This window comes from Myxine glutinosa, chromosome 9 (genome assembly GCF_964187855.1).
Source record: "Myxine glutinosa chromosome 9, kmMyxGlut1.1, whole genome shotgun sequence".
In the NCBI taxonomy this organism is placed as follows: domain Eukaryota; kingdom Metazoa; phylum Chordata; class Myxini; order Myxiniformes; family Myxinidae; genus Myxine; species Myxine glutinosa.
Genome location: NC_136269.1, coordinates 69,145,639 through 69,167,196, shown reverse-complemented (window position 1 = coordinate 69,167,196; position 21,558 = coordinate 69,145,639). Strand labels below are relative to the sequence as shown.

The 21,558-nt window shown below is 43.4% G+C and overlaps 2 protein-coding genes across 4 annotated transcripts in view; both read left to right on the top strand.

Moving 5' to 3' along the window:
- TAF6 (TATA-box binding protein associated factor 6) overlaps positions 1–3,876 on the top strand; it is a 37,739-nt gene extending 33,863 nt beyond the window's left edge. For both annotated transcript variants that reach the window (XM_068129024.2, XM_068129023.2), the window contains exon 14: positions 1,452–3,876. In XM_068129024.2, coding sequence (XP_067985125.2) covers positions 1,452–1,922 — 471 coding nt within the window. In that variant the 3' untranslated portion in view covers positions 1,923–3,876. The remainder of the gene's footprint in view (positions 1–1,451) is intronic.
- Positions 3,877–20,224: 16,348 nt separating this feature from the next.
- The window catches only part of LOC137435333 (calpain-5), a 47,968-nt gene continuing 46,634 nt past the window's right edge, over positions 20,225–21,558 (top strand). For both annotated transcript variants that reach the window (XR_010986040.2, XM_068129026.2), the window contains exon 1: positions 20,225–20,344. The gene's annotated coding sequence lies outside the window, so the exon portion shown is untranslated. The remainder of the gene's footprint in view (positions 20,345–21,558) is intronic.

The following is a 21,558-nucleotide window of genomic DNA, read 5'->3' as shown; positions in this document are numbered from 1 at the left end:
AACTCGAAAAACATTTTCCATAAGAGTACTTTTGTCTCTTCTATTGGAATTGTAGATGGCAGCTTGCCTCAAGGGCGGTGTGCAGAAGCGTTTTTTAAAATAACAAATACAAGGTGCAGGGATGTGCAATTCGCTGCACATGATGTGCAATGCGCGCAGAGTAAAACATCTGTTCATTTATGTCTGTTGGATGTCTAATAAAAAAAAAAAAGTTATAAGCACACCTGACACTAGGCTGAGGCTTCAGACTTTAGCATGCTCACGAGGCTGCACCGTCGAATAAACTGTTCCAACCCGTCATTTTTGACGGGCTTTTCACTAATATAATTATATATATATATATATGAATGAATGATCGTTTTAAGGCCATTTTCCCCGCTAGAGCGGGGGTTAGCCTTGCGGGCCCCATGACAATCATGGTTCCCTGTTTGAGGCAATGTTTTTATGGCCGGATGCCCTTCCTGACGCCAACCCTTGGTCACGCTCTTACGATGCGCAGGGATACGGTGCACCTATTCTAAACCGGGGTACACACCGTGATCATTCATCCCAGCAAGCTGGTACTCAATTTGCCGACCTCGGAAGGATGACAGGCTGAGTCAACCCCCCTGGCGTTAATTCAGCGATCGACCGGCATTCGAACCCAGGATCCTAGGATCCCAAGCCGGCACCCTAACCGCTAAGCCAACTCCAGGCTAATTATGACCATGAATGACTTCCCAAATCCCATGAATCCAGGAATAAAGATTAACCTGCTTTACGAGCAATGCTGAATAACCAGATTGAGAAGCCGGCAGAGGCAGGTTATTCACATTAATTATGGAGCTTTGGATTTGAAACAATCGGAGAGAGAGAGAATAGCAGTTGGCGAAACCCGGCTTCAAAGATACGTTGATGCTGTCTGTTCGCAGTTGCATGATGGCAAGAAAGTAAATGTTCAAAATAACATAAATGAATACGAGTTTATGTTTCTGAAGTAAGAAAACAATTCATACACTGGATCAGTCATCATCGATGTACATTTGTATTTTGTACATAACTGATAACCCTAACAAACTTGCCTAATAAACCAAGTTATTCACCATTGCTGGAAGAGCAGTACTAGCAGATTGTTCCTCCGGCTTACCGTCTTTCAAATGGACAGCACACACATTGATTTTGCCCTGTATGTAAAACACCAAGGTGATAGTTTATAGTTGGATCGAGATTTGAACCCAGGCTAGACAGCTCAAAGGCAAGTGCGCATACCTCTAAAGTATCCTGTCAGCTCAATATTGCTGCTGTAAGGAACAATAAATTGATTGCAAGTGAATCCGAATCCCCTCCTGCTACATTGAAGTTCCTTGTAAGGGAACATGTATTTATCTTTATTTATAATTGTGCCAGACAAATATGAGCTACAACTTGCAAGTACTTCACTTGCTTTCTGTTCCACTTCCCACAAACCCTAGATCCTGAATGTTTCTTCGCCATCGATAATGACCTCTCCGGGTGGTGTCGCCCCAACGGTTGTGAAGCTCCTTGCTCCAGGGTCTTCTGTTCCCGGGCATATCGGGACGACAAAATCCCCATCCATATCGGTGTCTGTTTTGCCACCACCGTCAACTGATAACAAACCAAGTTCTCAGGCAGGCATCACACAACTGGTTGCCGTGAAGCAGGAGGGTACAGACGGCCAGGCTATGGTAATGCTGAGGAAGCCACCGCCACCCAATGTGGCGTCTCCGGCACCGGCTGCAACACCAGCGCCAGCATCTACCCAGGCTGCTACAACAGGAAACAGTCAGAGTGTTGTCACCACATCCAGTCAGCCTAGTGAGGTGGATGGTGGACAAGATCGGCCTGTAGTGGTGGTCGCTGGGCAAGCGGGAAGCAGCAGCAGTGGCACAAGTGGCAACAACAGCAGCGGCGGAAACAGCTAGTGTTCTGTAGAGTTGGTTGGGAGTTTTACCGCAGAGAATCTCAGGCTGATATTGAGCATTCCTTTTATGACCAAGACCTGATCAACAGTGATGCGTTGAATGCAAACGTTTTGCTGTGTATGTATGTGTATGGTACTAGAATGAAGTTATAGACACCTATTTGTGTTTGTGTAGTTTTAGGACTTTTCGACCCTGTATTAATTCGGACATGTGGCTAGAAATAGGTAATCTTGTTTGTGTGCCCCCGGGACATGGTGCTGTGACCTTTCATCTCTAGAAAAGGTTATGGTGTATTTACCCTTCCTTCTCCTGCGCTGAATTGGTTAAGAGCTCGGTGAGAGACTAACTCTTCGCAGTCCAAATGGCAGCATGCCTTTCCATGCCCTGGAGAAGAGAAAGAAGCTCTGCCCTCCCAAATGGCCACCCCTGATTGGCAACAAGCCATGCGTAACATGGACCATGATGCTTGATGTCCACAGCACCAATTGGATCAGGGTCAGTGCCACTTATTGCATCTCGGTGCTGTTACTCGACATTGGGGCAGCCTGTGCTGTGCATTTAAGTGTTGTTTTTATTATCCTGCGCTCGCGAAGCGAAAAGCGGGGTTAAGCAATCGGGTGCGTACGTGTGCCGTGTCTGCATTTTAAAAATTCATTTTCTCTGCAACCGTTGGTCCGATTGACATGAAATTTTACCGTAGGAGCGCCTCTGCCTGTAGATTTTTTTGCTGATAATGATGACGTCATAGGTCACGTGGTACGGACGCCATCTTGGAAAAACGTTACACCTCTATATCTCCTAAACCGCTTAATGGGAAAAAATTGAAACGTGGCTCATTGTCAAGTACACCCCATGGGGAATAAGATATGTTAATAATGATGTCATCGGTGCCTCCATTATGACGTCATAATTCGACAAGTACAACGCTTTGTCTGATCAGTATGAAATTTTTTTTTCCTCTGCCACTGTTAGTCCGATGAACATGACATTTTCAGAATATGAGCGGCTCCTGTAGAATTGTTCTAATGATAATTATGTCGTCATTGGTCACGTGGTACAGGCGCCATCTTGGATAATAAAAAAACCCTTAAAAAACAGAAGAGATGGCTTGCACCAAGTCGTTCTCAAGACTGCGCAGGTTAAGTATTCCATGAATACCATCTAGTTTATTCATAGTCTTCGGCTGGGATTGCAATTTGTCTGGTGTTTTATTTCCCTACTTTCCATGCAAGACCGGTTTGGAACGTTTGATAATCGTTGGAGGGGAATTTGATTGGGAATGGGGAGATGACGAGAGTAAATTGCAGAACACCGGTGTCAAATTTGGCCTTAAGCTGGCCATCTTCGAGCAAACTAACTTAGCATGTTTGGTCTCTCTACACCCATTGTGGTTGTGGATAAGCGATTGTTGTGGGAACTGTTTATGCGACAATATTTTATTATTTCAATAAAAAAATAAAAATGAAGTCTCATGAAATACTTGTATCGTAAAATCTTGGTGAAAATTTGATCATGAAATTTGTCATGTTCTTTTTTCCGAGCTCATGTGTGATCCTCTTCGACATTTTGTGACATTAACACATTCTTTATATTGCATGAAGCACTGTATAAATGGTCTGTCTCTATAAAGTCCAGTTCATATGAACCATCTAATCTGTTACAGTGTTGCTTTTCAAGTGAAAACGGTTGGCGGTTTAAGCATATACATGTAATGATGTGCAAACTATTTTAACTTGTGTGTATATAATCCCTCTTTTTGATGAATCGTGTCAATATGGTCTTTATTACCCCCATTAACCTTTTCTAACTGAACTGTTTTACTTGCAATATTCAGTTTCCTCCCCTCATTCCTGTTCGTGCATTCACTTGATGTTTGTCCCACTGTCGGTTGTACCTTGCTCTTTCATGAGTCTCGCTCTTTTAAGGAAAATAAAAATTATAATGTCAAGAATGACTTCTTCTTTTTTTTGCTCTTGGTTTTGTAAAATGCAAATCTTTTATGGTGATAATTTTCTCGGTTTGAAGGACATGTTCCATTCATCAAACCATCATCTCATCAACTTCATGTCAGCAGAGAGTGATGTCTGCTAATCACTGGGATGGGCTACTGTGGACTCATCTGTAAAACGAAAGGGTTTATATAACTAAGACATTGCCTTTAGTCACTTCAGCCTCCACTAGTTGAGAAGGTTCCATTGTGTGAGTGGAAGAAATCAGAAACAAAGGAATGTAGGTGTACTTGCATACCACAATCAGCGAGCTAGACAAGCAGAGCAGGAAGCCAGACCGTTAAATGCTTCAGCTATGTACAAGGAAATGTGTACTCAAATGCTTGAATCTTTTGAGCATTTATAAATAAAACACAATCGACCTGCAGCTGGTGGTGGTGGTTGAAATGCAGCTTGTGGCTGCTGGTTGCATCATTTTCTGGAAGTGCGGTTTTGCCTCTGATGCAGTTCCCCCTATTACCAGTAAGCTGATGCTCATTTTGCTGACCTCGGAAGGAGGACTGGCTGAGTCAACACACCTGGTAGTGTTTCAACAGCGTGACACCGGCTTGAACTAAGGACCCTAAGATCTCAAGCCAGCCAACACCAGGCTTGACCTGCAGCTAATCATAAACCTTGCCTTCATTGCAGTACAGTTGTAGTACAAGAAAACGTTGGAATTGTATTGCTTTTTCTCTTGATGCACATTTGATCTTGGGGTGTGAATGATTTGACAAGGAAGTAAAAGGCCACGAGGACACAGAGAGAATGGAATGGTTGAGTTTCTTCCTGCTGCGAATAGCTCCATAAGCCAAATCTGAAAAAGCGGGTGAGTGCGAGTTTTTCACTTTCTTTTTCTGCAGTTTGCATTGACTTGTTGTTTGACTGTAATAAATTCTACTCTTTTGTCCGATTTGATGCCTCTCTCAAAAGCAGGTCGGTGGCCTCCTTGCTTTCTTCTTTTAAACTGCCTCACCTCCACTGTGGCTCCATCTGCTGATTCGCACTTCATTTATGATGTCATTACATGTATTTCAAGTGGAAGGATCCGGTTTCAAAGTAGTCTCGTGACATTCCCATGTCTATCCCTAAAATGCACTCCTTCCAAGGATGGATATATTATATATACAGTCACGTGAAAAAGTAAGTACACCCCATCTAAAGTTTTGATTTTTCAACATATTTCAACATACAGCTATTTGATCTTCATTTCAACAATATTGAAATATGAAGGTGATATAATATAACAAATATCATGAAACATTTACATTTTGTAGTCCATTGTATAATTTAAATAAACATAAATGCAAATTTCGCATGTGGAAAAAGTAAGTACACCCCTACATTTATCACTACCTAAAATCAAATACCTAAAATTAGAATCATGTGCACCAGCTCAGGTGCAAATGATTAGAACATCATTAGAGAGGATCCTGGAGGAACCTGTCTTATTTAAACCTCAGACATTTAGTTTGGTTTTCTCTTTGTTGTTGAAGTGTGCGTCGTCACCATGCCTAGATCAAAAGAGCTCTCTGAGGCCTTCAGAAAGAAGGTTATAGATGCCTACGAGTCTGGGAAGGGATTTAAGAAGATCTCCAAACAATTTGAAATCAATCATTCGACTGTCCGGAAGATCATCTTCAAGTGGAGAAGATTCCAAACAACTGCCAACTTGTTCAGGCCAGGCCGCCCCAGCAAGTTCAGCCCGAGAGCAGACCGCAATATGCTGAAAGAAGTCTCTAAGAACCCCAGAATGTCATCATGGGACCTACAGGTAGCTCTTGCCACTGTTGATGTCAAAGTGCATGAGTCTACCATTAGAAAGAGGCTGCTTTGTTGCATCAGGGCCTGGGCAGCTCACCATCGTAGAATCCACTATGAATTCTTCATTGTACCAGAGGGTGCTTGAGGATAATGTGAGGCCATCTGTCGGAAAGTTGAAGCTCAACCGAAGCTCAACCTTGCAACATGACAATGACCCTAAAGATACCAGTAAATCCACCAAGGAATGGCTGAAAAGAAAGAAATGGAGGGTTCTGGAATGGCCAAGTCAAAGCCCAGATCTAAATCCCATCGAGATATTGTGGGGGGATTTGAAACGAGCTGTGCATGCAAGAAACCCCTCAAACATCGCACAGCTGAAAGAATTCTGCATGGAGGAGTGGGCAAAAATTTCTCCCAGTCGATGTCAGAGACTGGTAGACAGTTATAAGAAATGCCTACTTGAGATTGTTTCTGCCAAAGGGGGCAATACCACCTATTAGAGCCAAGGGTGTACTTACTTTTTCCACATGCGAAATTTGCATTTATATTTATTTAAATTATACAATGGACTACAAAATGTAAATGTTTCATGATATTTGTTATATTATATCACCTTTATCTGTCAATATTGTTGAAATGAAGATCAAATAGCTGTATGTTGAAATATGTTGAAAAAGTCAAAACTTTACATGGAGTGTACTTACTTTTTCACGTGACTGTATATGCATATATACACAAAGAATTAAGTTAAGCACCCCTACACAACGAATTAAGGTAAGCACCCCCTAATATATATTCTTTGTGTATATGTATACATTGGCATATATTCTAAGGTATGTGAGATCAAATAATGATTGGTATGACATTAGTTATTGACGTTATTGACGTTATTGACGTCACTTACACGTTATTGACATTACACGTTATTGACGTTATTGACGTTATTGACGCAAAGATCGCTAGAGGTCTTCTCAGAACAATGACTGTACGTTAGAAAACATAAACGTCATCCACACTGTCCGTGATGGACCTATAGCTCCATACTTAAATTGAGGTGAAAATATGCCTAAAATTCCCAAAAAATTTCACCTTAAATTATGCAGAATAAAATATTGAAAACGGCATGATTGTTATGTTTTTATGTGACCATAATATCACTTCTCCAGAAAATATAGCAATAGCATGGGTATATTACACTGTTTTGACGACAACAAACTTGTAATGTGCGAGGTTGTAAAAAAACGGGGGGGGGTGCTTAACTTAATTCTTTGTGTATATATGTATTGTGTGACTGCTCTCAGTTAACACCGGGAGAGTCACGAATCGCCAATAGCGAGCTTTACTCCGAGGCGATGATCAAACAGTGGATTTTATAATATGTGGGAGGAAGAAAGAGAAGGGGGAGGGATGAAGGGTCTTGCCTGTCGATCCCACCGGCAGTCCCAAAGCCTGCAAAGAAAATAACTCAAACGGAAAACAGGTTTAAAATGTACAGGGACAATAACAAAACGATTTATTACAATAAATACCTGTGACAGGAAAAAGGCGACGGTAAAACTAAATTCCTATGGGATCCTCCACACCACACTTAAAACATGGACAAAGGGGAATACAAAAATAACTTGAATAACTCCCATGGCAAATAACTCCCATGGCTCTCTTCCCAAAACGAGAGTCCATAAATCATAACGGACCATCTGTGGAAGGTCACTCTCACACCATCACGTTCCACAGATGCCCCAATGGTTGTCCGGCAGGCTGTCTCATTCCTGTCCATTCGGTTCGACCCGCATCCATAGACCAGCACGGCATGGCAGGCCACCACATGCCGGCTGTCCCTGAGTCTCAGGGAGAGGGTGCCAGGCCGCATGCCCGGGTGGTCACCACATCAGGCCCAAGTTGGCCGTCCACGGTGCCACCACCAAAGCGTGACCCACAGCATCTCCCCCTAGTGGTCCTCAATAAATGCCATCCCAGGTTTGAGAAACCACCTCGGACCCCCTGGAGGTCTCAACCCCACCAGGGTCCGGTGACCCTGCCGGGCCGAGCCACCAGCTTGGGCTGCGCCCCGACGGACAAGGGACGCCACACTCCACCAGACCCCCCCTCTGGAGCCCAGGTCGTACCATGACGCCCATGGCTGGACCCCACGTCCAGATCTCGCCAGCACCCCCCCCCCTCCCCCCCCCCCCCAGCTGGCTGGCATTCCCAAATGTACAAAGGGGCAACTTTTGCCCGAGGCCATCCCCCATGACCTCGCCTGGTCCAAATCCCGCAGCCCAGGGACCAACTCTCCCCATGGCTGCTCCAAATCAAATTCCCATTTAAATGTAAATTTATTTTTCCTTTTAAAAATTTTCATCACCTGTGCCAAACCGCAGCTGCAGGTACAACCTCTACCACAGGTTGTTCTGCCCCTCCCTACAGCTGGTCCAAATTCCCTACAGGGACCAGATTTCCAGAGGCTCTATCTCCCGATCCCTCTCTGTCCGAATCTAGCCCGGAGCCAACACACTCCCCCATCTGGGTATTCAATTTCGGAGCCTCTGGTGTCCAAATGTGGCTCGTGGTGAGGGTCTCCTGGGTCACCTTAATCTGGTCCTGGAGATGTTTAACAGACCGAATCACCTCTTTTCTTGGGCCCGAACAACCTCCGCCTTGATGGTATTGTCCCAGGTCTCCAGTCGCTCCTGCATCAAATCATTCACCCTTTCATTATCCAATTGCGGCCCCCACAGGCGTTTTTCAATCAACCCCTGCTCCTGCTCCGTTATGCGGGCTTCCAACCCTTTTACCTCCTCGGCCAATTCGCCCCCCTGGTGTTTGAGCAGTCCCCATTCCTCACTCTGCTGTCGCATTCTGGCATCCACCCGGCCCCGATAGCCTTCCAGGTCTCCATTTGCTTTATCAATTCGGGCATTTGTGGCACAAATCCTATCCTCCAACTTTTCCCCCATTCAGACAGCCTGGGTCATGCCCTCTTCTATTTTCAACACTAACTCTTCCCGTTTGAGTTCGATTTCCACCCCCATGGATTGTTCCATCTCCCCCATTTTAGTTTCTACGTTAACCTCAAATTCCCCCAGTCTGTCAGTAATTTGGTCTTGCACTCTCCCTTCTATGCCATCAATTCGTTCCCCCAGCTGCTGTGCCATTTCCCCAATTTTTCCTTCCATTTGCTCATTCATTGTCCCCCGTCGCACCGCGGAGCGAAAGGGGGACTATGGTTTTCCCGTCCGTCCGCCCGTGCGGGCGTGCATGCGTGCGTAAGCGAAGGACCGCATTCGAATTTGGTGTGTCGGTGCAACCCACGTCAAAATCCAAGATGGCCGCCGCCATGTATGTCTGATGCCATGTATGTCTGAACCTTGTGAGCGAAATATCTTGAAAAATAAGCGAAGTACCAACTTCTAATCTGGTGTGTGGGTACAAGGAAGAACGCTATTGAAAATTGGTTCGCCACGTCAAAATCCAAGATGGCCACCGCCATGTATGTCTGAACCTTGTGAGATGAATATCTTGAAAAATAAGCGAAGTACCAACTTCTAATTTGGTGTGTGGGTGTATCTCGGCATAAGGAAGAACGCTGTTGAAAATTGGGTCGCCATGGCAAAATCCAAGATGGCCACCACCATATACGTGTCTGAACCTTGTGAGCGAAATATCTTGAAAAATAAGCTAAGTACCAACTTATAATCTGGTGTGTGGGTGTACTTAGGCATAAGGAAGAACCCTATTGAAAATTGGGTCGCCACGTCCAAATCCAAGATGGCCGCCGCCATGTATGTCTGAACCTTGTGAACGGAATATCTTGAAAAATAAGCGAAGTACCAACTTCTAATCTGGTGTGTGGGTGTATCTACGCATAAGGGAGAACGCTATTGAAAATTGGGTCGCCACGTCAAAATCCAAGATGGCCGCCTTGCGTCTTCCACTTTGTCAACTCGCATCACTTCACCGACGGGGGACCTAGGCGTAACGCTTGTTCCCTCTATCTTCTCCTCTAATCAATCAATTTTACTTTCCATTCCTTCCATTTGTCCTTTCAATCCCTCCTTTAATCCATCCATTTGCCCCTCCAACTCTTCCTTTAGTCCTTCTATGTTGTTGGTTTGGGCATTAATTTTGTTCTCCAATTGCTCGTTCTGAGCATTCATTTCCCCTTTCAATTCATTAATTTGGTCACTCATTTCCTTCATCTCTCCCTTCAATTCATTCCTATGGGAGTCCATTTTTCCATCCAACCCATCAATTTTATTTTCTAGTCGCTCACTGCGCTCACTCTGAGCCTCCATTTTGTTTTCGAATCCCCCAATTTGATTTCCCAATCGCTCACTCATTCCCTTCATATCGTCCTTCATTTCATTCTTTATTTCCCTCATTTCTGCACTGGTTTGTTCACTGCGCTCAGTCTGAACATTCATTTTGTTTTCCAATCCCCCAATCATTCCCCTCATTTCCTGAAGCAATCGTTCCAAAATCTGGTCGTTTATCGGGCCCGTCCCAACGGCGGGGGAAGTTCCACCACTACTACGCTCTACCCCCACTACTTCCGACTCGCCCCCAAGACTTCCCGCATCTTCCATTCTCCTTTCCTCCATATTGCTTACTTCTTCCATCCGTAAGAAGGAGTAGCTTCCCCACGCGTCTTTTACAGGAATAAAATGTAACTTTTAACGACGCTCCGTCAGAGTCTCGCGCACCGATCGCCGATGCAAATTTATCGCCTCTAACTAAAAAAATTTGCGTTCAAATTCTCCACACTCTGACACCAATTGTATTTCCAGGGTTCTATCCCACTACTGACGACCAGTTGTCGTGCGTAGCCTCCGGTTAATACCAGGGATCACGAATGGCCAATAGCGAGCTTTTATCTCCGGAGGCGATGATCAAATGCGGATTTTACTATATATGCGCGGAAGGAAGAAAGAAGAAGAGGAAGCTGAAGGGCTTACCTGTGGTCCCGCTGCAGTCCTCAAACCTGCAGAAAATAAACTCACACGAACCAGATTTAAAATGTACAAAAATAAATAGGTTTATTTTACGGAATGCCGGTAACAAGAAACGCAACGGTAAACTAAATTCCTAAATGGAGCGCTCCCTCACCAGACTTAGAACATAGACAAATGGGGAGGATAAACTGGATAAAATAAATTATGTGTGTGCACTTATTTTTATTGGCTTGAACCTCGTCAGATATAGTGTCGGCCCCAAACTCGCCGTCCGGACGCTGCGGTGTTCTTGGTGGGAAGAAGGCTTCAGTCCGCTCGCTCGCGCCCTGCTAGGCCTCGCCGGGCGTCTCGGTCACGCTGCAGCGACAAGCTGCGTTCAACCACGCGTCGTCTGCTCGGAGAACCGCAGTTCCCAGGCTGCGGCTCCTCCCGCAGCCTCTGCACGTCTCCGATGGCGCCTCTGAACACGGTCGGTCCAAGCACAATCACGTGAGGGAGACGAAACAAGGGAGCAAGAGGGCAAGAGCGAGGACAAGGAGCAGAGGGCAAGAGAGGAGGGCAAGGGAGAAAATGTTGGCCCTTGAGTTCTTTTAACGTCGGGTCGTGACGTCAGCAGCGCCTCTCCACCAATCAGCCCGTAGGCCACCACTGCCTGCCCAGCTCTCCACCAATCCACGCGCCGCTTCTTGCTCGCCCTTCTTTCACCAATCGATGAGTGCCTTCTTGCTCCGCCCTGGCCAATCAGCGAGTCCTGGCCAATCATGGATCCTCAGGGCATGTCTTCACGGCCTGCCAAATCGGGATTGTCAGCCCAAGTGCGTCACCTGGGTTCCGGTTGGTTTTTATTGTTATTATTGTTTAATTAATGGGCATTTCCTCACTAGTGTCTATGGTGCGGTGCCAAAAGAGATAAAGGATAAATTACTGAGGTTTTACGAACAGGGGAATTAACATAATCCATATACTCGTTAACATTCCCCATTCCTTGTAATGAGGACGAAGATGCACCTTATTCCGATATTCGGCTAAACAAAGCTTATTACATGGTGATGGTTCTTACCCGACATCTGGAGCATCTACCGATACGAATCTACCTGACTACATATCACTGCCTACCCCACAGTCATAACAATATATATATACAGACTTGGCATTTAATATGGAATCTTTTTTTTGTGGGGGTGAACTTACTTTTCAAGATGTCTGAGAACCAAAAGTTCATTGGAATTATGTTGAAATTATTCTAGATTTTGTTAATGTGACCTTTAAAAGAAACAAAAACCACATTTGACATTTCGAAACAAATAAATTGATCCTTGAAAGTGATGTAAACTGATATCGAACTCAATTCATGGACAGTACTGTGTTAAACTTCTGTACGTTTTCGAGAAGTATCTCTTTATTTTGCACATGTGCCAAATTTTTTTTTAACAAAAACAAAAGTTAAATCACGACTGGGATTACGGACAGTAAAATTACAGTTCAGTACTTCGTGTAACCCCCACGAGCATTCAGGAGAGCACGTACACGTTGAGGCATGCTGTTCACGAGATTTGCCAAGGTTTGGACAGGAATTACTTGCCATGCAGTGACAATAGCCTGCTGCAATTCACGCACAGAGGTCGGCTGCTGGTCCAAGTGGTCGATTTGACGCGTTAATTCTGCCCACAAATTCTCTATCGGATTCATATCCGGGGACATGGCAGGCCACTCCATATGCTCTACACCATGGTCAGCAAGAAAGTGTTGGATCATGCGAGCATGATGAGGCCGTGCATTGTCATCTTGGAAGACAAAGTTTCCTCGAAAGGCTGCACGAGCAAATGGAAGCAATGTTTCTTCCAGAATGGCCCTGTACTTGAACTGGTTCAGGTTTCCATTCAGAACAACCAGGTCAGTTTTGCCCCATGCATGAAAAGCAGCCCAAACGGTCACCCCACCACCTCCAGCTTGGACTCTTGGCACTATACAATCTTTGTTGTAGGCTTCATGCACTTGTCTGCGCACTCGGACGTGGCCATCTTGACGATAGACCAGAAATCTAGACTCGTCACTGAAGATCACGTGATTCCAGTGTCCTGGCTGCCATTGACGGTGCTCTCTGGCCCACTGCAATCGGCGCTGGCGGTGTTGTCTGGTCAGGCATGGCTTTCTCAGGGGACGCCTGGCACGATAGCCTGCTTGAACCAGTCGTTGGTTGACTAGCCTTCTGGATACAGGCACATTTGTCAGTTGCTGCCACTCATCCCGAAGCCGATTAGCTGAATTGGTACGGCCATTGCGGACTAAACGGTGCAGCTGGCGATCATCCCTCCTTGTGGTTCTGCGGGGATGTCCTGGCCTCAGTATTGGAGTAGGGACACCCCTCTGAGCATTTCGTTTCAGGATCTTTGACACCTGGCCTTGAGTGATGCCATACTGCCGAGCAATAGCATGGTCTTTCATGCCGTAATTTCGTAAAGCCACCACTCCATGACAAACAGCATTGTCGAGTTGACGGACCATCTCCAGAGGAAGCGGCAATAACTTTTGGAGACGTGCAGCAGTTGTTTTCCACTAATACAGAACGCAACAACCCTTGTATACCCGACTGTGAAGCCAATCGTCAAATGCACCTGTCCGTACATTTTGCCACGCCACCTGTGATATAATCCTGTTGTTGACTTCTTGCTGCGACAGACAATCAGTGACATGGTTCTTTTAACAAATAAATCACCAAAGTGTAAAAGAAACTCATCAGATTGATATACTGAGTTAAGAAAGTAAGCCCAAGTCAAGAAAAAAAAAATATTCCATATTAAATGCCAAGTCTGTATATATATCCTAGATGCTTCCAAACGAGCGGCATTCCTTTCTGATAAGATCAAAGACCTGAAAGAGCTCATTGTATTTTGAAATTTCAAGTCAATAAATATGGTCAGAAAAACTGCTTCAGCAGGTTCTCCCAAACAGGTGCATAAAATGTGCTTGTCGTCACAAACAGGTGTGTCATGAAAATAACTTGAGAGTGCGTATTGTTACTTGTTTTGAACCTTATAATTTGTAATGTTCACTCTGTGTTTACTGGTTATTCCTCGATCCCGATCTATTATACTTTGTCAATACAAATATAATGGAGGCTTTATTGTATTTATTGGGGTGATTAAAAAAATAAAAGGTCTAAATCTTAGTTTTCAAAACTTATGATCTGATTATGAATTTTACGTTTGGAAAATAAGAGACTGACTTGGATTATCGCTGAACCTCCTGCTAAAAACGAGTTATTCAAAGAATTAGACATAACCATTGGGACGTACACTCGTACAGGTACAGTACAGGTATTTACAGGGGCACAGCGTTCTTTACCTTTTGCGTGTATTACTCAGAGCTGGTGGAGCCTTACTCTGTTTAACGTGACCTTTAGAATCCGTGGTCTCAATAGGGCCACACCTCTGTTGATTTGGATTTGGTTGATTCGATGAGCAAACAACGTTTGAACTTCAACAGGATCAGGCTTCCAGAATGTCTCGAGCAATCTGTTGGGGATACTGAAGATAGTAATTATCTATCTTCTTCTATATATATAAAAGAAAGTTTTTGTTTGTTTGTCTGCGCAAGCTAATCTCCTGAACGGTAAAAGATAGGAGGAAACCTGCAATACCAAAAATGTCAGGACGGGCCCCGGGAAGGTTTTAGGCTCGGTGGCGAGACCGGTCGAGGCCCACCTCGGCCGGGCCGGGCCCATTTCGCAAATAAAAGCTGAGCTGAATTATAGTAGTCAATCTTCTATGGCCGCGAGTAAAAGCTGAATTATAGTGGTAAATTCATTCAAAAAGAACCCGGGCAACGCCGGGTGCTTTCGGCTAGTCTACTATATAAGAGAGCCGTTGGTCTGTGTGTTGCCATTATTCTCAGAGATGGGTGAACGGATCTTCGTCAAACTTTCAGAGGTTCATCAGTGAGTACCTGGGAGTGTTTTAGGCAAAAAAGGTTTCCTTCCTTCACCGCAACGCCGAAATGAAAATGCAATGAAACACTTGGAGACATTTTATTACTTTTTCTCGTGATTATTACCTGCACCACCTAAGGTGCACGGAGGTTATATGTTTGCACCCTTCTATGTCCGTTTGTCTGTGAGCTGGATATTTACTCTGCCCTTGTGAAGCAAAAAGTAGTGTTTGGCATTCGGCTGGGTACATACGTAGCCTACGTGTCTGCATTTTTAAAATTCATTTTCTCCGCAACCGTTGGTCCGATTGACACGAAATTTTACCATAGGAGCGCCTCCGCCTGTAGAATTTTTTTATTCATAATTACACATATAATATTCATAACGCTTTTACGGCATAGGTCACGTGGTTCGGACGCCATATTGGGGAAAACGTTACACTTCTATCTTCCAAACCGCTCAGTGAAAAAAGTTGAAACAAGGCCCATTGTGAAGTACTCCCCATGGGGAATAAGATATGTTAGTGATGATGTCATCGGCGCCTTCGTTATGACGGCATAATTCGACAAGTACAAAGCTTCATCCGATCATAGGCCATCAGCCAGACCCCCAAAATAGGGTCCATTGGTACCAAAATGAGGGAGTAAGCCTAATATTGATTTTTGGATAGGTCTTTACCCCTAGAATATGAAAATATGTGATAGCAAATTCAACCATGTAGCTAAATGGGTGTTATCACCTCATTTTCAAAATGGCCGCCAAAATGCATGTTTTTCTATTAAATGCCCAATGAGAAACCGCTCCAGCTCATATGGAATAGGTGTTACATCCTCAGCATCTGATGGATGGTATGGCCAGGGTGTGGGTTTCATGTCGTCTTTGATTTTTGTACGAATTGTCGCTGATGTTTGATCTATGATCTTGTTGGAGTCTTTCACTTTGTTTTTCCATATTTTGAGTTCCCTTTGCAGACATTGATTTTGCAAGACAGCATCTTCCAATGATACATTGTCTGGTACCATCACCAACTTTCCCTTGTCATCTGGAAATATCTTCACCGAACTCCCCAGCTCATATTCAAGCGTTATATGAACATGTTTCTTTGTGGACTGCGTTAGACAATCAATCCCATCAGACAGCATGTATTCTTCTAATTTAGCAGTGAGTGACATGACTGGTATGATGGTCTTGTTTGGGATTACGTCTGTTCTGATATAGGTGAGAAGTTTTGCATATGCTTCTTTCTCGATCCTCTGATACTGTGCAAAATCATCTGTGTCATCGGGTCCATCTGCACCTTCAACCTCAGGCTGTATACATTCTCTGTTGTAATTCCTGTAGCATGAGAAATGGTAACACGCTTCTGCTGCCACAATATCTCTACTGGTAAGCGCTATCATATCCTTGTCATTTTTCTTTATTGCACATTCTCTCAATCTTTCATCTGCTCTGAGTTGAACAACTTGTGAAAGTTTTTCACGTGTATGAGACCCCTTCACATACTTGTCTCTGCGACAGAAGATGCACTCCGTATCATACACTCTTTTCTCTACTGATGATCTCCTACATGGCCTTTTGGGAGCGCTGCTACCTCCTGCTTCAGATTCAGTGTCTTCATTGGCTTTCCTCTTTAGCATGTTTAAATCTCGTTTCATGGTGAACAGGCTCCTACATTTTCGGTGGTAGAATATTTCTGGCACTTCATTGCCCTCAAGCCCCTCGGCAATATTGATGATATGTTCATGGTTCCTAACCTTAGCCGCTTCCAGTAATGTCAACCAAGATGTGTAGTTTTGTGGGCTCACCAGATGATCATCGTCATCCGATCTTGTCATGTGTATAACGCATTCTTTGCTTTCTGTGGCGCTGTTCATTTTGGAAAATTAGTAGACCTCATCACTTGGTGTGTACTATTATTTCTATTCTAATCGTATAGCATCTACTTTCTATCTACTCCGTTGCTCGTTGCTCCGACCACCGTTCCTACAGAAAAAAAAGCAAACAAAACAACAACAACGTTAAATTTTGTATGTAAAGTGGCGGCCATTTTGAAAATGGGTGATAACACACATTTAGCTACATCGTTGAATTTGCTATCACATATTTTCTTATTCTAGAGGTAAAAACCTTGTCAAAAATCATTATTAGCCTTACTCCCTCAATTTGGTACCGGTTGACCCCCCTAGCTGATAGCCTATCAGTCTGAATTTTTACCTCAGCCACCAAAGGTGGATGGAGGTTATGTTTTCACCCCTGTCTGTCTGTCTATTTGTCCGTTTGTTTGTGAACAAAATATCTCAAAAAGTTGTGGACGGATTCAGACGAAATTTGGCAGAGATGTAGCGTATGTGACAAGGACGAAATGATTAGATTTTGGTGAAGGTCCAGATCCGGCTACTCGAATTTTAAAGTGATTCTTCACCATTGGGAGATAGGGCCAAAAACGATACAAAGCAGGATATCTCAAATAATCGTGGACGGATTTGGACGAAACTTGGTGGAGAGGTTGGGTGTCTAACAAGGAGGAATTGATTCAATTTTGGTGAAGATCTGAATATGGATTATGATATGACAATTATTTAATTTTTTAAGTGATTCTTCACCATTGAGAGATCGGGCCAAAAACGATACAAAGCAGGGTATCTCTAAAAATCGTGGACGGATTTGGACGACACTTGGTGGAGAGGTTGGGTGTCTGACAAGGAAGAATTGATTAAATTTTGGTGAAGATCTGAATATGGATTATGATATGACAGTTATTTAATTTTTTAAGTGATTTTTCACCATTGAATGATGCAGACAAACACGATACATAGCACGATGTCTCAAAAAGTTGTGGACGGATATCGACAACACTTGGTGGACACTTTGGGGTGGGACAGAAGAATTGATTCGATTTTGGTGATGATCCCGATCCGGATATGAGAATTTTTTTTTAAAGGGATTCGACTTCACCATTGATAGTAAGGGCATTTTATGAGATATTTCACAAATCTGTTAACTAAATTGTTACCAAAAAATTTCTTCACCAATATGTTTGTGAAGGTGTGTAATAACATGTGTTAAAATGTTGAAGTTCAACTCCCGTGGGAAACCCAGAAAAAAAGCTGTTGAATTCGGGTACCGAAAAATTATTTTCGAGAATTTTTTTTTTTTTTAATCGGCCCTTAAGTAACTTATGAGGGGTCAAATAAGGGTTTTTCATGATTCTGAGTTGATTGTTAACATTTATATTTTCACTTTTACATTTACACACAAAGTAGCTTTTATTTCACATACATATATAATACTCAAGAGTTATTTCTCATTCACAATGTCAGAAGTTTCAACAGTCATTGTCTATGTCTTCTTCAGACTCAACAACATCATGACTGCAGTTTCTGCATGTAATGCCATTACAGACTCCACAGGCCGAGATGCACGTGACCCCATTCTTCTTGCAGCTGCATCGCCGGTTGCTGCAATCTCCATGACAATTACAGCTCGTGAACTGCAATAGCTCCTCAGGAGCCGTGGGGTCCAGTGTTGGAACTGGCTCATACCCATGCACACCTATTGTCCATCCATAGTCACTGGGGTTCAGAGACATGCTCTGTAGAAGGATCCAGTCCCGGGTCTGCAGGTAGGCACGGAGTGAATGTTGTGCAGCTGCACCCTCTGTTGGAGGTAGAGTCTCTGGTTTGATCACTCCTGCCGCTGCCTTCCTTGAGAACATGTTGTACCGAATTTCACCCAATGTAGTATCTCGTCCATGGTAAATGTACTTGAAAATCGCAGTACCAGCCTGAATCACTGTTTCCTTGGTGGCTTCTGTGTCAAGGAACATCTGAAGGCTTGCAGGAACAAGTGTCAGCTGACTATCGATGTCAGTCATACTGTGTGTGGTGGGGTATGACTTTGGACCTAAATCAATCAAGGCAATATCATTGGATATGAACTTGAGTGCCGTCTTTATGATCTGAGTCTTCTCATCTCCATGGTCAAGATTAGCATGATGCGCTCGCAGAATATTGTCGGTGCCATCTTTGAGACAGAGTACATCTGCCCTTCTTTCCCGTGTTGTGAAATACAAGGTGTCTTCGTATTTCTCTAGAAGTTTTATCTTTAGCCAATGCTTTGAATAAGAAAGGCTCTTCTCTGGTGACTGATCAAACTCCTGCAGCTTTTCATGGACTTGGTCCATGTTCATTACCCCATGCTCTAATTCTGAGTCTAACCATTCGCAGAAATCAATAAAAACTGCCTCTCGCTCCTCATCAATACTCCTCTGTCCTCTCTTCCTTTTTCCTTCCTCATCAGTCTTGGACAAACTGTCACCTCTCGCAAACATAAGTTTGCATCGCAAATGGTACAGTGTTTCTTCTGCTACCAAGTCGTTGATCCCTTCCAGGCATCCAGTGACTTCAGTGCCCCAGTCATCCCCGCGACTCCGTGCTGTCTTCAGCAAGCTTGCCTTCAGTGTATCTGCAGTCAAATTATCTGGCACTCTGTATTTCTTTCTACCTTGTGCTGGATTATTTTTGTAGAGCTGGGCTGGTTGGTTGCAAAGAATGCATACATCCTTATACAGGAGGTCAACTGACTGTGATCTTCTAGAACTGCAGCCAGTTGATGAACTGAACTCACAAGTAGTGCGTCTTCTCTTCAACTTTGATGACTCTTTCTCTGCCTTTGATGCTTGAGCTGACTTCTTGGTGGTTGCAACAAAGTTGTTGTACAGATCATTTTTACACTTCTGGTGGTACCTCAGTTTTCCTTCCTTTTGAGCCTCCTTCATACGTTCCACAACAGTAACATTTTCGACAGTTTCTGCTTGTTTCAATAAAGTTGAGTATCCCTTTGGAGTTGCCTGTATGAGCCTTTCAGCTGGTGTATCCGAGCGTGCACAGATGAAGCAATTGAGCACAGGTGGAGTAACGTCTTCATCCATATTGCTAGACTCCATGTCCTGCAAAGTAGAAAATGAGATATATTTAGAAATTATTTTTCCACAAAGGAGTGTCTGTGGTGAAATATAAATGTTAACAATCAACTCAGAATCATGAAAAAACCCTTATTTGACCCCTCATAAGTTACTTAAGGGCCGATTAAAAAAAATAAAAATTCTCGAAAATAATTTTTCGGTACCCGAATTCAACAGCTTTTTTTCTGGGTTTCCCACGGGAGTTGAACTTCAACATTTTAACACATGTTATTACACACCTTTACAAACATATTGGTGAAGAAATTTTTTGGTAACAATTTAGTTAACAGATTTTCATATGTTTCCCTTACTATGAGAGATTGGCACAAAACGAAAACAATATAGCACAATATTTCAAAGTTTTGGACACTTTATGATAAAACTAAAGCGATTCGATTTTGGTTCAGGTTCGGATCCAGACTCGGTCTATCAGTGGGATACAAAACGTAAACTGTTCAACCTGTTGGAGGTGTGCGCTCGACCGAGAGGGCGGGGATGGAGGCAAGGAGGACGAGGATGGAGGCAAAGAAGGCGGGGATGGAGGAAAAGAGGGCGGGGATGGAGGCAAAGAGGGCGGGGATGGAGGCAAAGAGGGCAGGGATGGAGGCAAAGAGGGCGGGAATGGAGGCAAAGAGGGCGGGGATGGCGGCAAAGAGGGCGGGGTTACAGGCAAAGAGGGCGGGGTTACAGGCAAAGAGGGCGGGGTTACAGGCAAAGAGGGAATTGCTTTTGTGCAGGCGGCTCAGAACAGAGTCCAAGCGTAAGACCGGAGTGAGCAAAGAGAGAAGGCAAATACATTTGAAGTAAAGTTTCTGCTTCTCCAATCTGTGAGTAATTATTTGTGGTATTGTGTCGGTGTAGTCAACTCCTTTTTTACTTCTTTCTCCTTTATCCACTTGTTACAAATAACCTTTTAATTTTCTTGCAGAACTTTAATTATTCCCTCATTACCTTCTACACTCATACAGTTACTATTCACACTCTATCTCCTTCTCCCTGTTGTCTATTTATCTTTTCAAAATTTCCTCATGCCCTCTACTTATAAATTCCATCTAATCATCTTCTCTCTTTACATCTCTTTATATCTATCTGTCTATCTGCATATCTCACTATATCTTTATATCTCGCTACATGTTTATATATCTCTCCACATCTCATCTACATCTCTATATCTCATCCACATCTCTATATCTCATTTACATCTCACCTACATCTCATCCACATCTCTATATCTCATCCACATCTCTATATCTCATCCACATCTCTATATCTCATTTACATCTCACCTACATCTCATCCACATCTCTATATCTCATTTACATCTCTAGATCTCATTTACATCTCACCTACATCTCATCCACATCTCTATATCTCATCCACATCTCTATATCTCATTTACATCTCACCTACATCTCATCCACATCTCTATATCTCATTTACATCTCTAGATCTCATTTACATCTCACCTACATCTCATCCACATCTCTATATCTCATTTACATCTCTAGATCTCATTTACATCTCACCTACATCTCATCCACATCTCTATATCTCATCCACATCTCTATATCTCATTTACATCTCACCTACATCTCATCCACATCTCTATATCTCATTTACATCTCACCTACATCTCTATATCTCATCTACATCTCTAGATCTCATTTACATCTCACCTACATCTCTATATCTCATCTACATCTCTAGATCTCATTTACATCTCACCTACATCTCATCCACATCTCTATATCTCATCTACATCTCTAGATCTCATTTACATCTCACCTACATCTCATCCACATCTCTATATCTCATCCACATCTCTATATCTCATTTACATCTCACCTACATCTCATCCACATCTCTATATCTCATCCACATCTCTATATCTCATTTACATCTCACCTACATCTCATCCACATCTCTATATCTCATCTGCATCTCTATATCTCATTTACATCTCACCTACATCTCATCCACATCTCTATATCTCATCCACATCTCTATATCTCATTTACATCTCACCTACATCTCATCCACA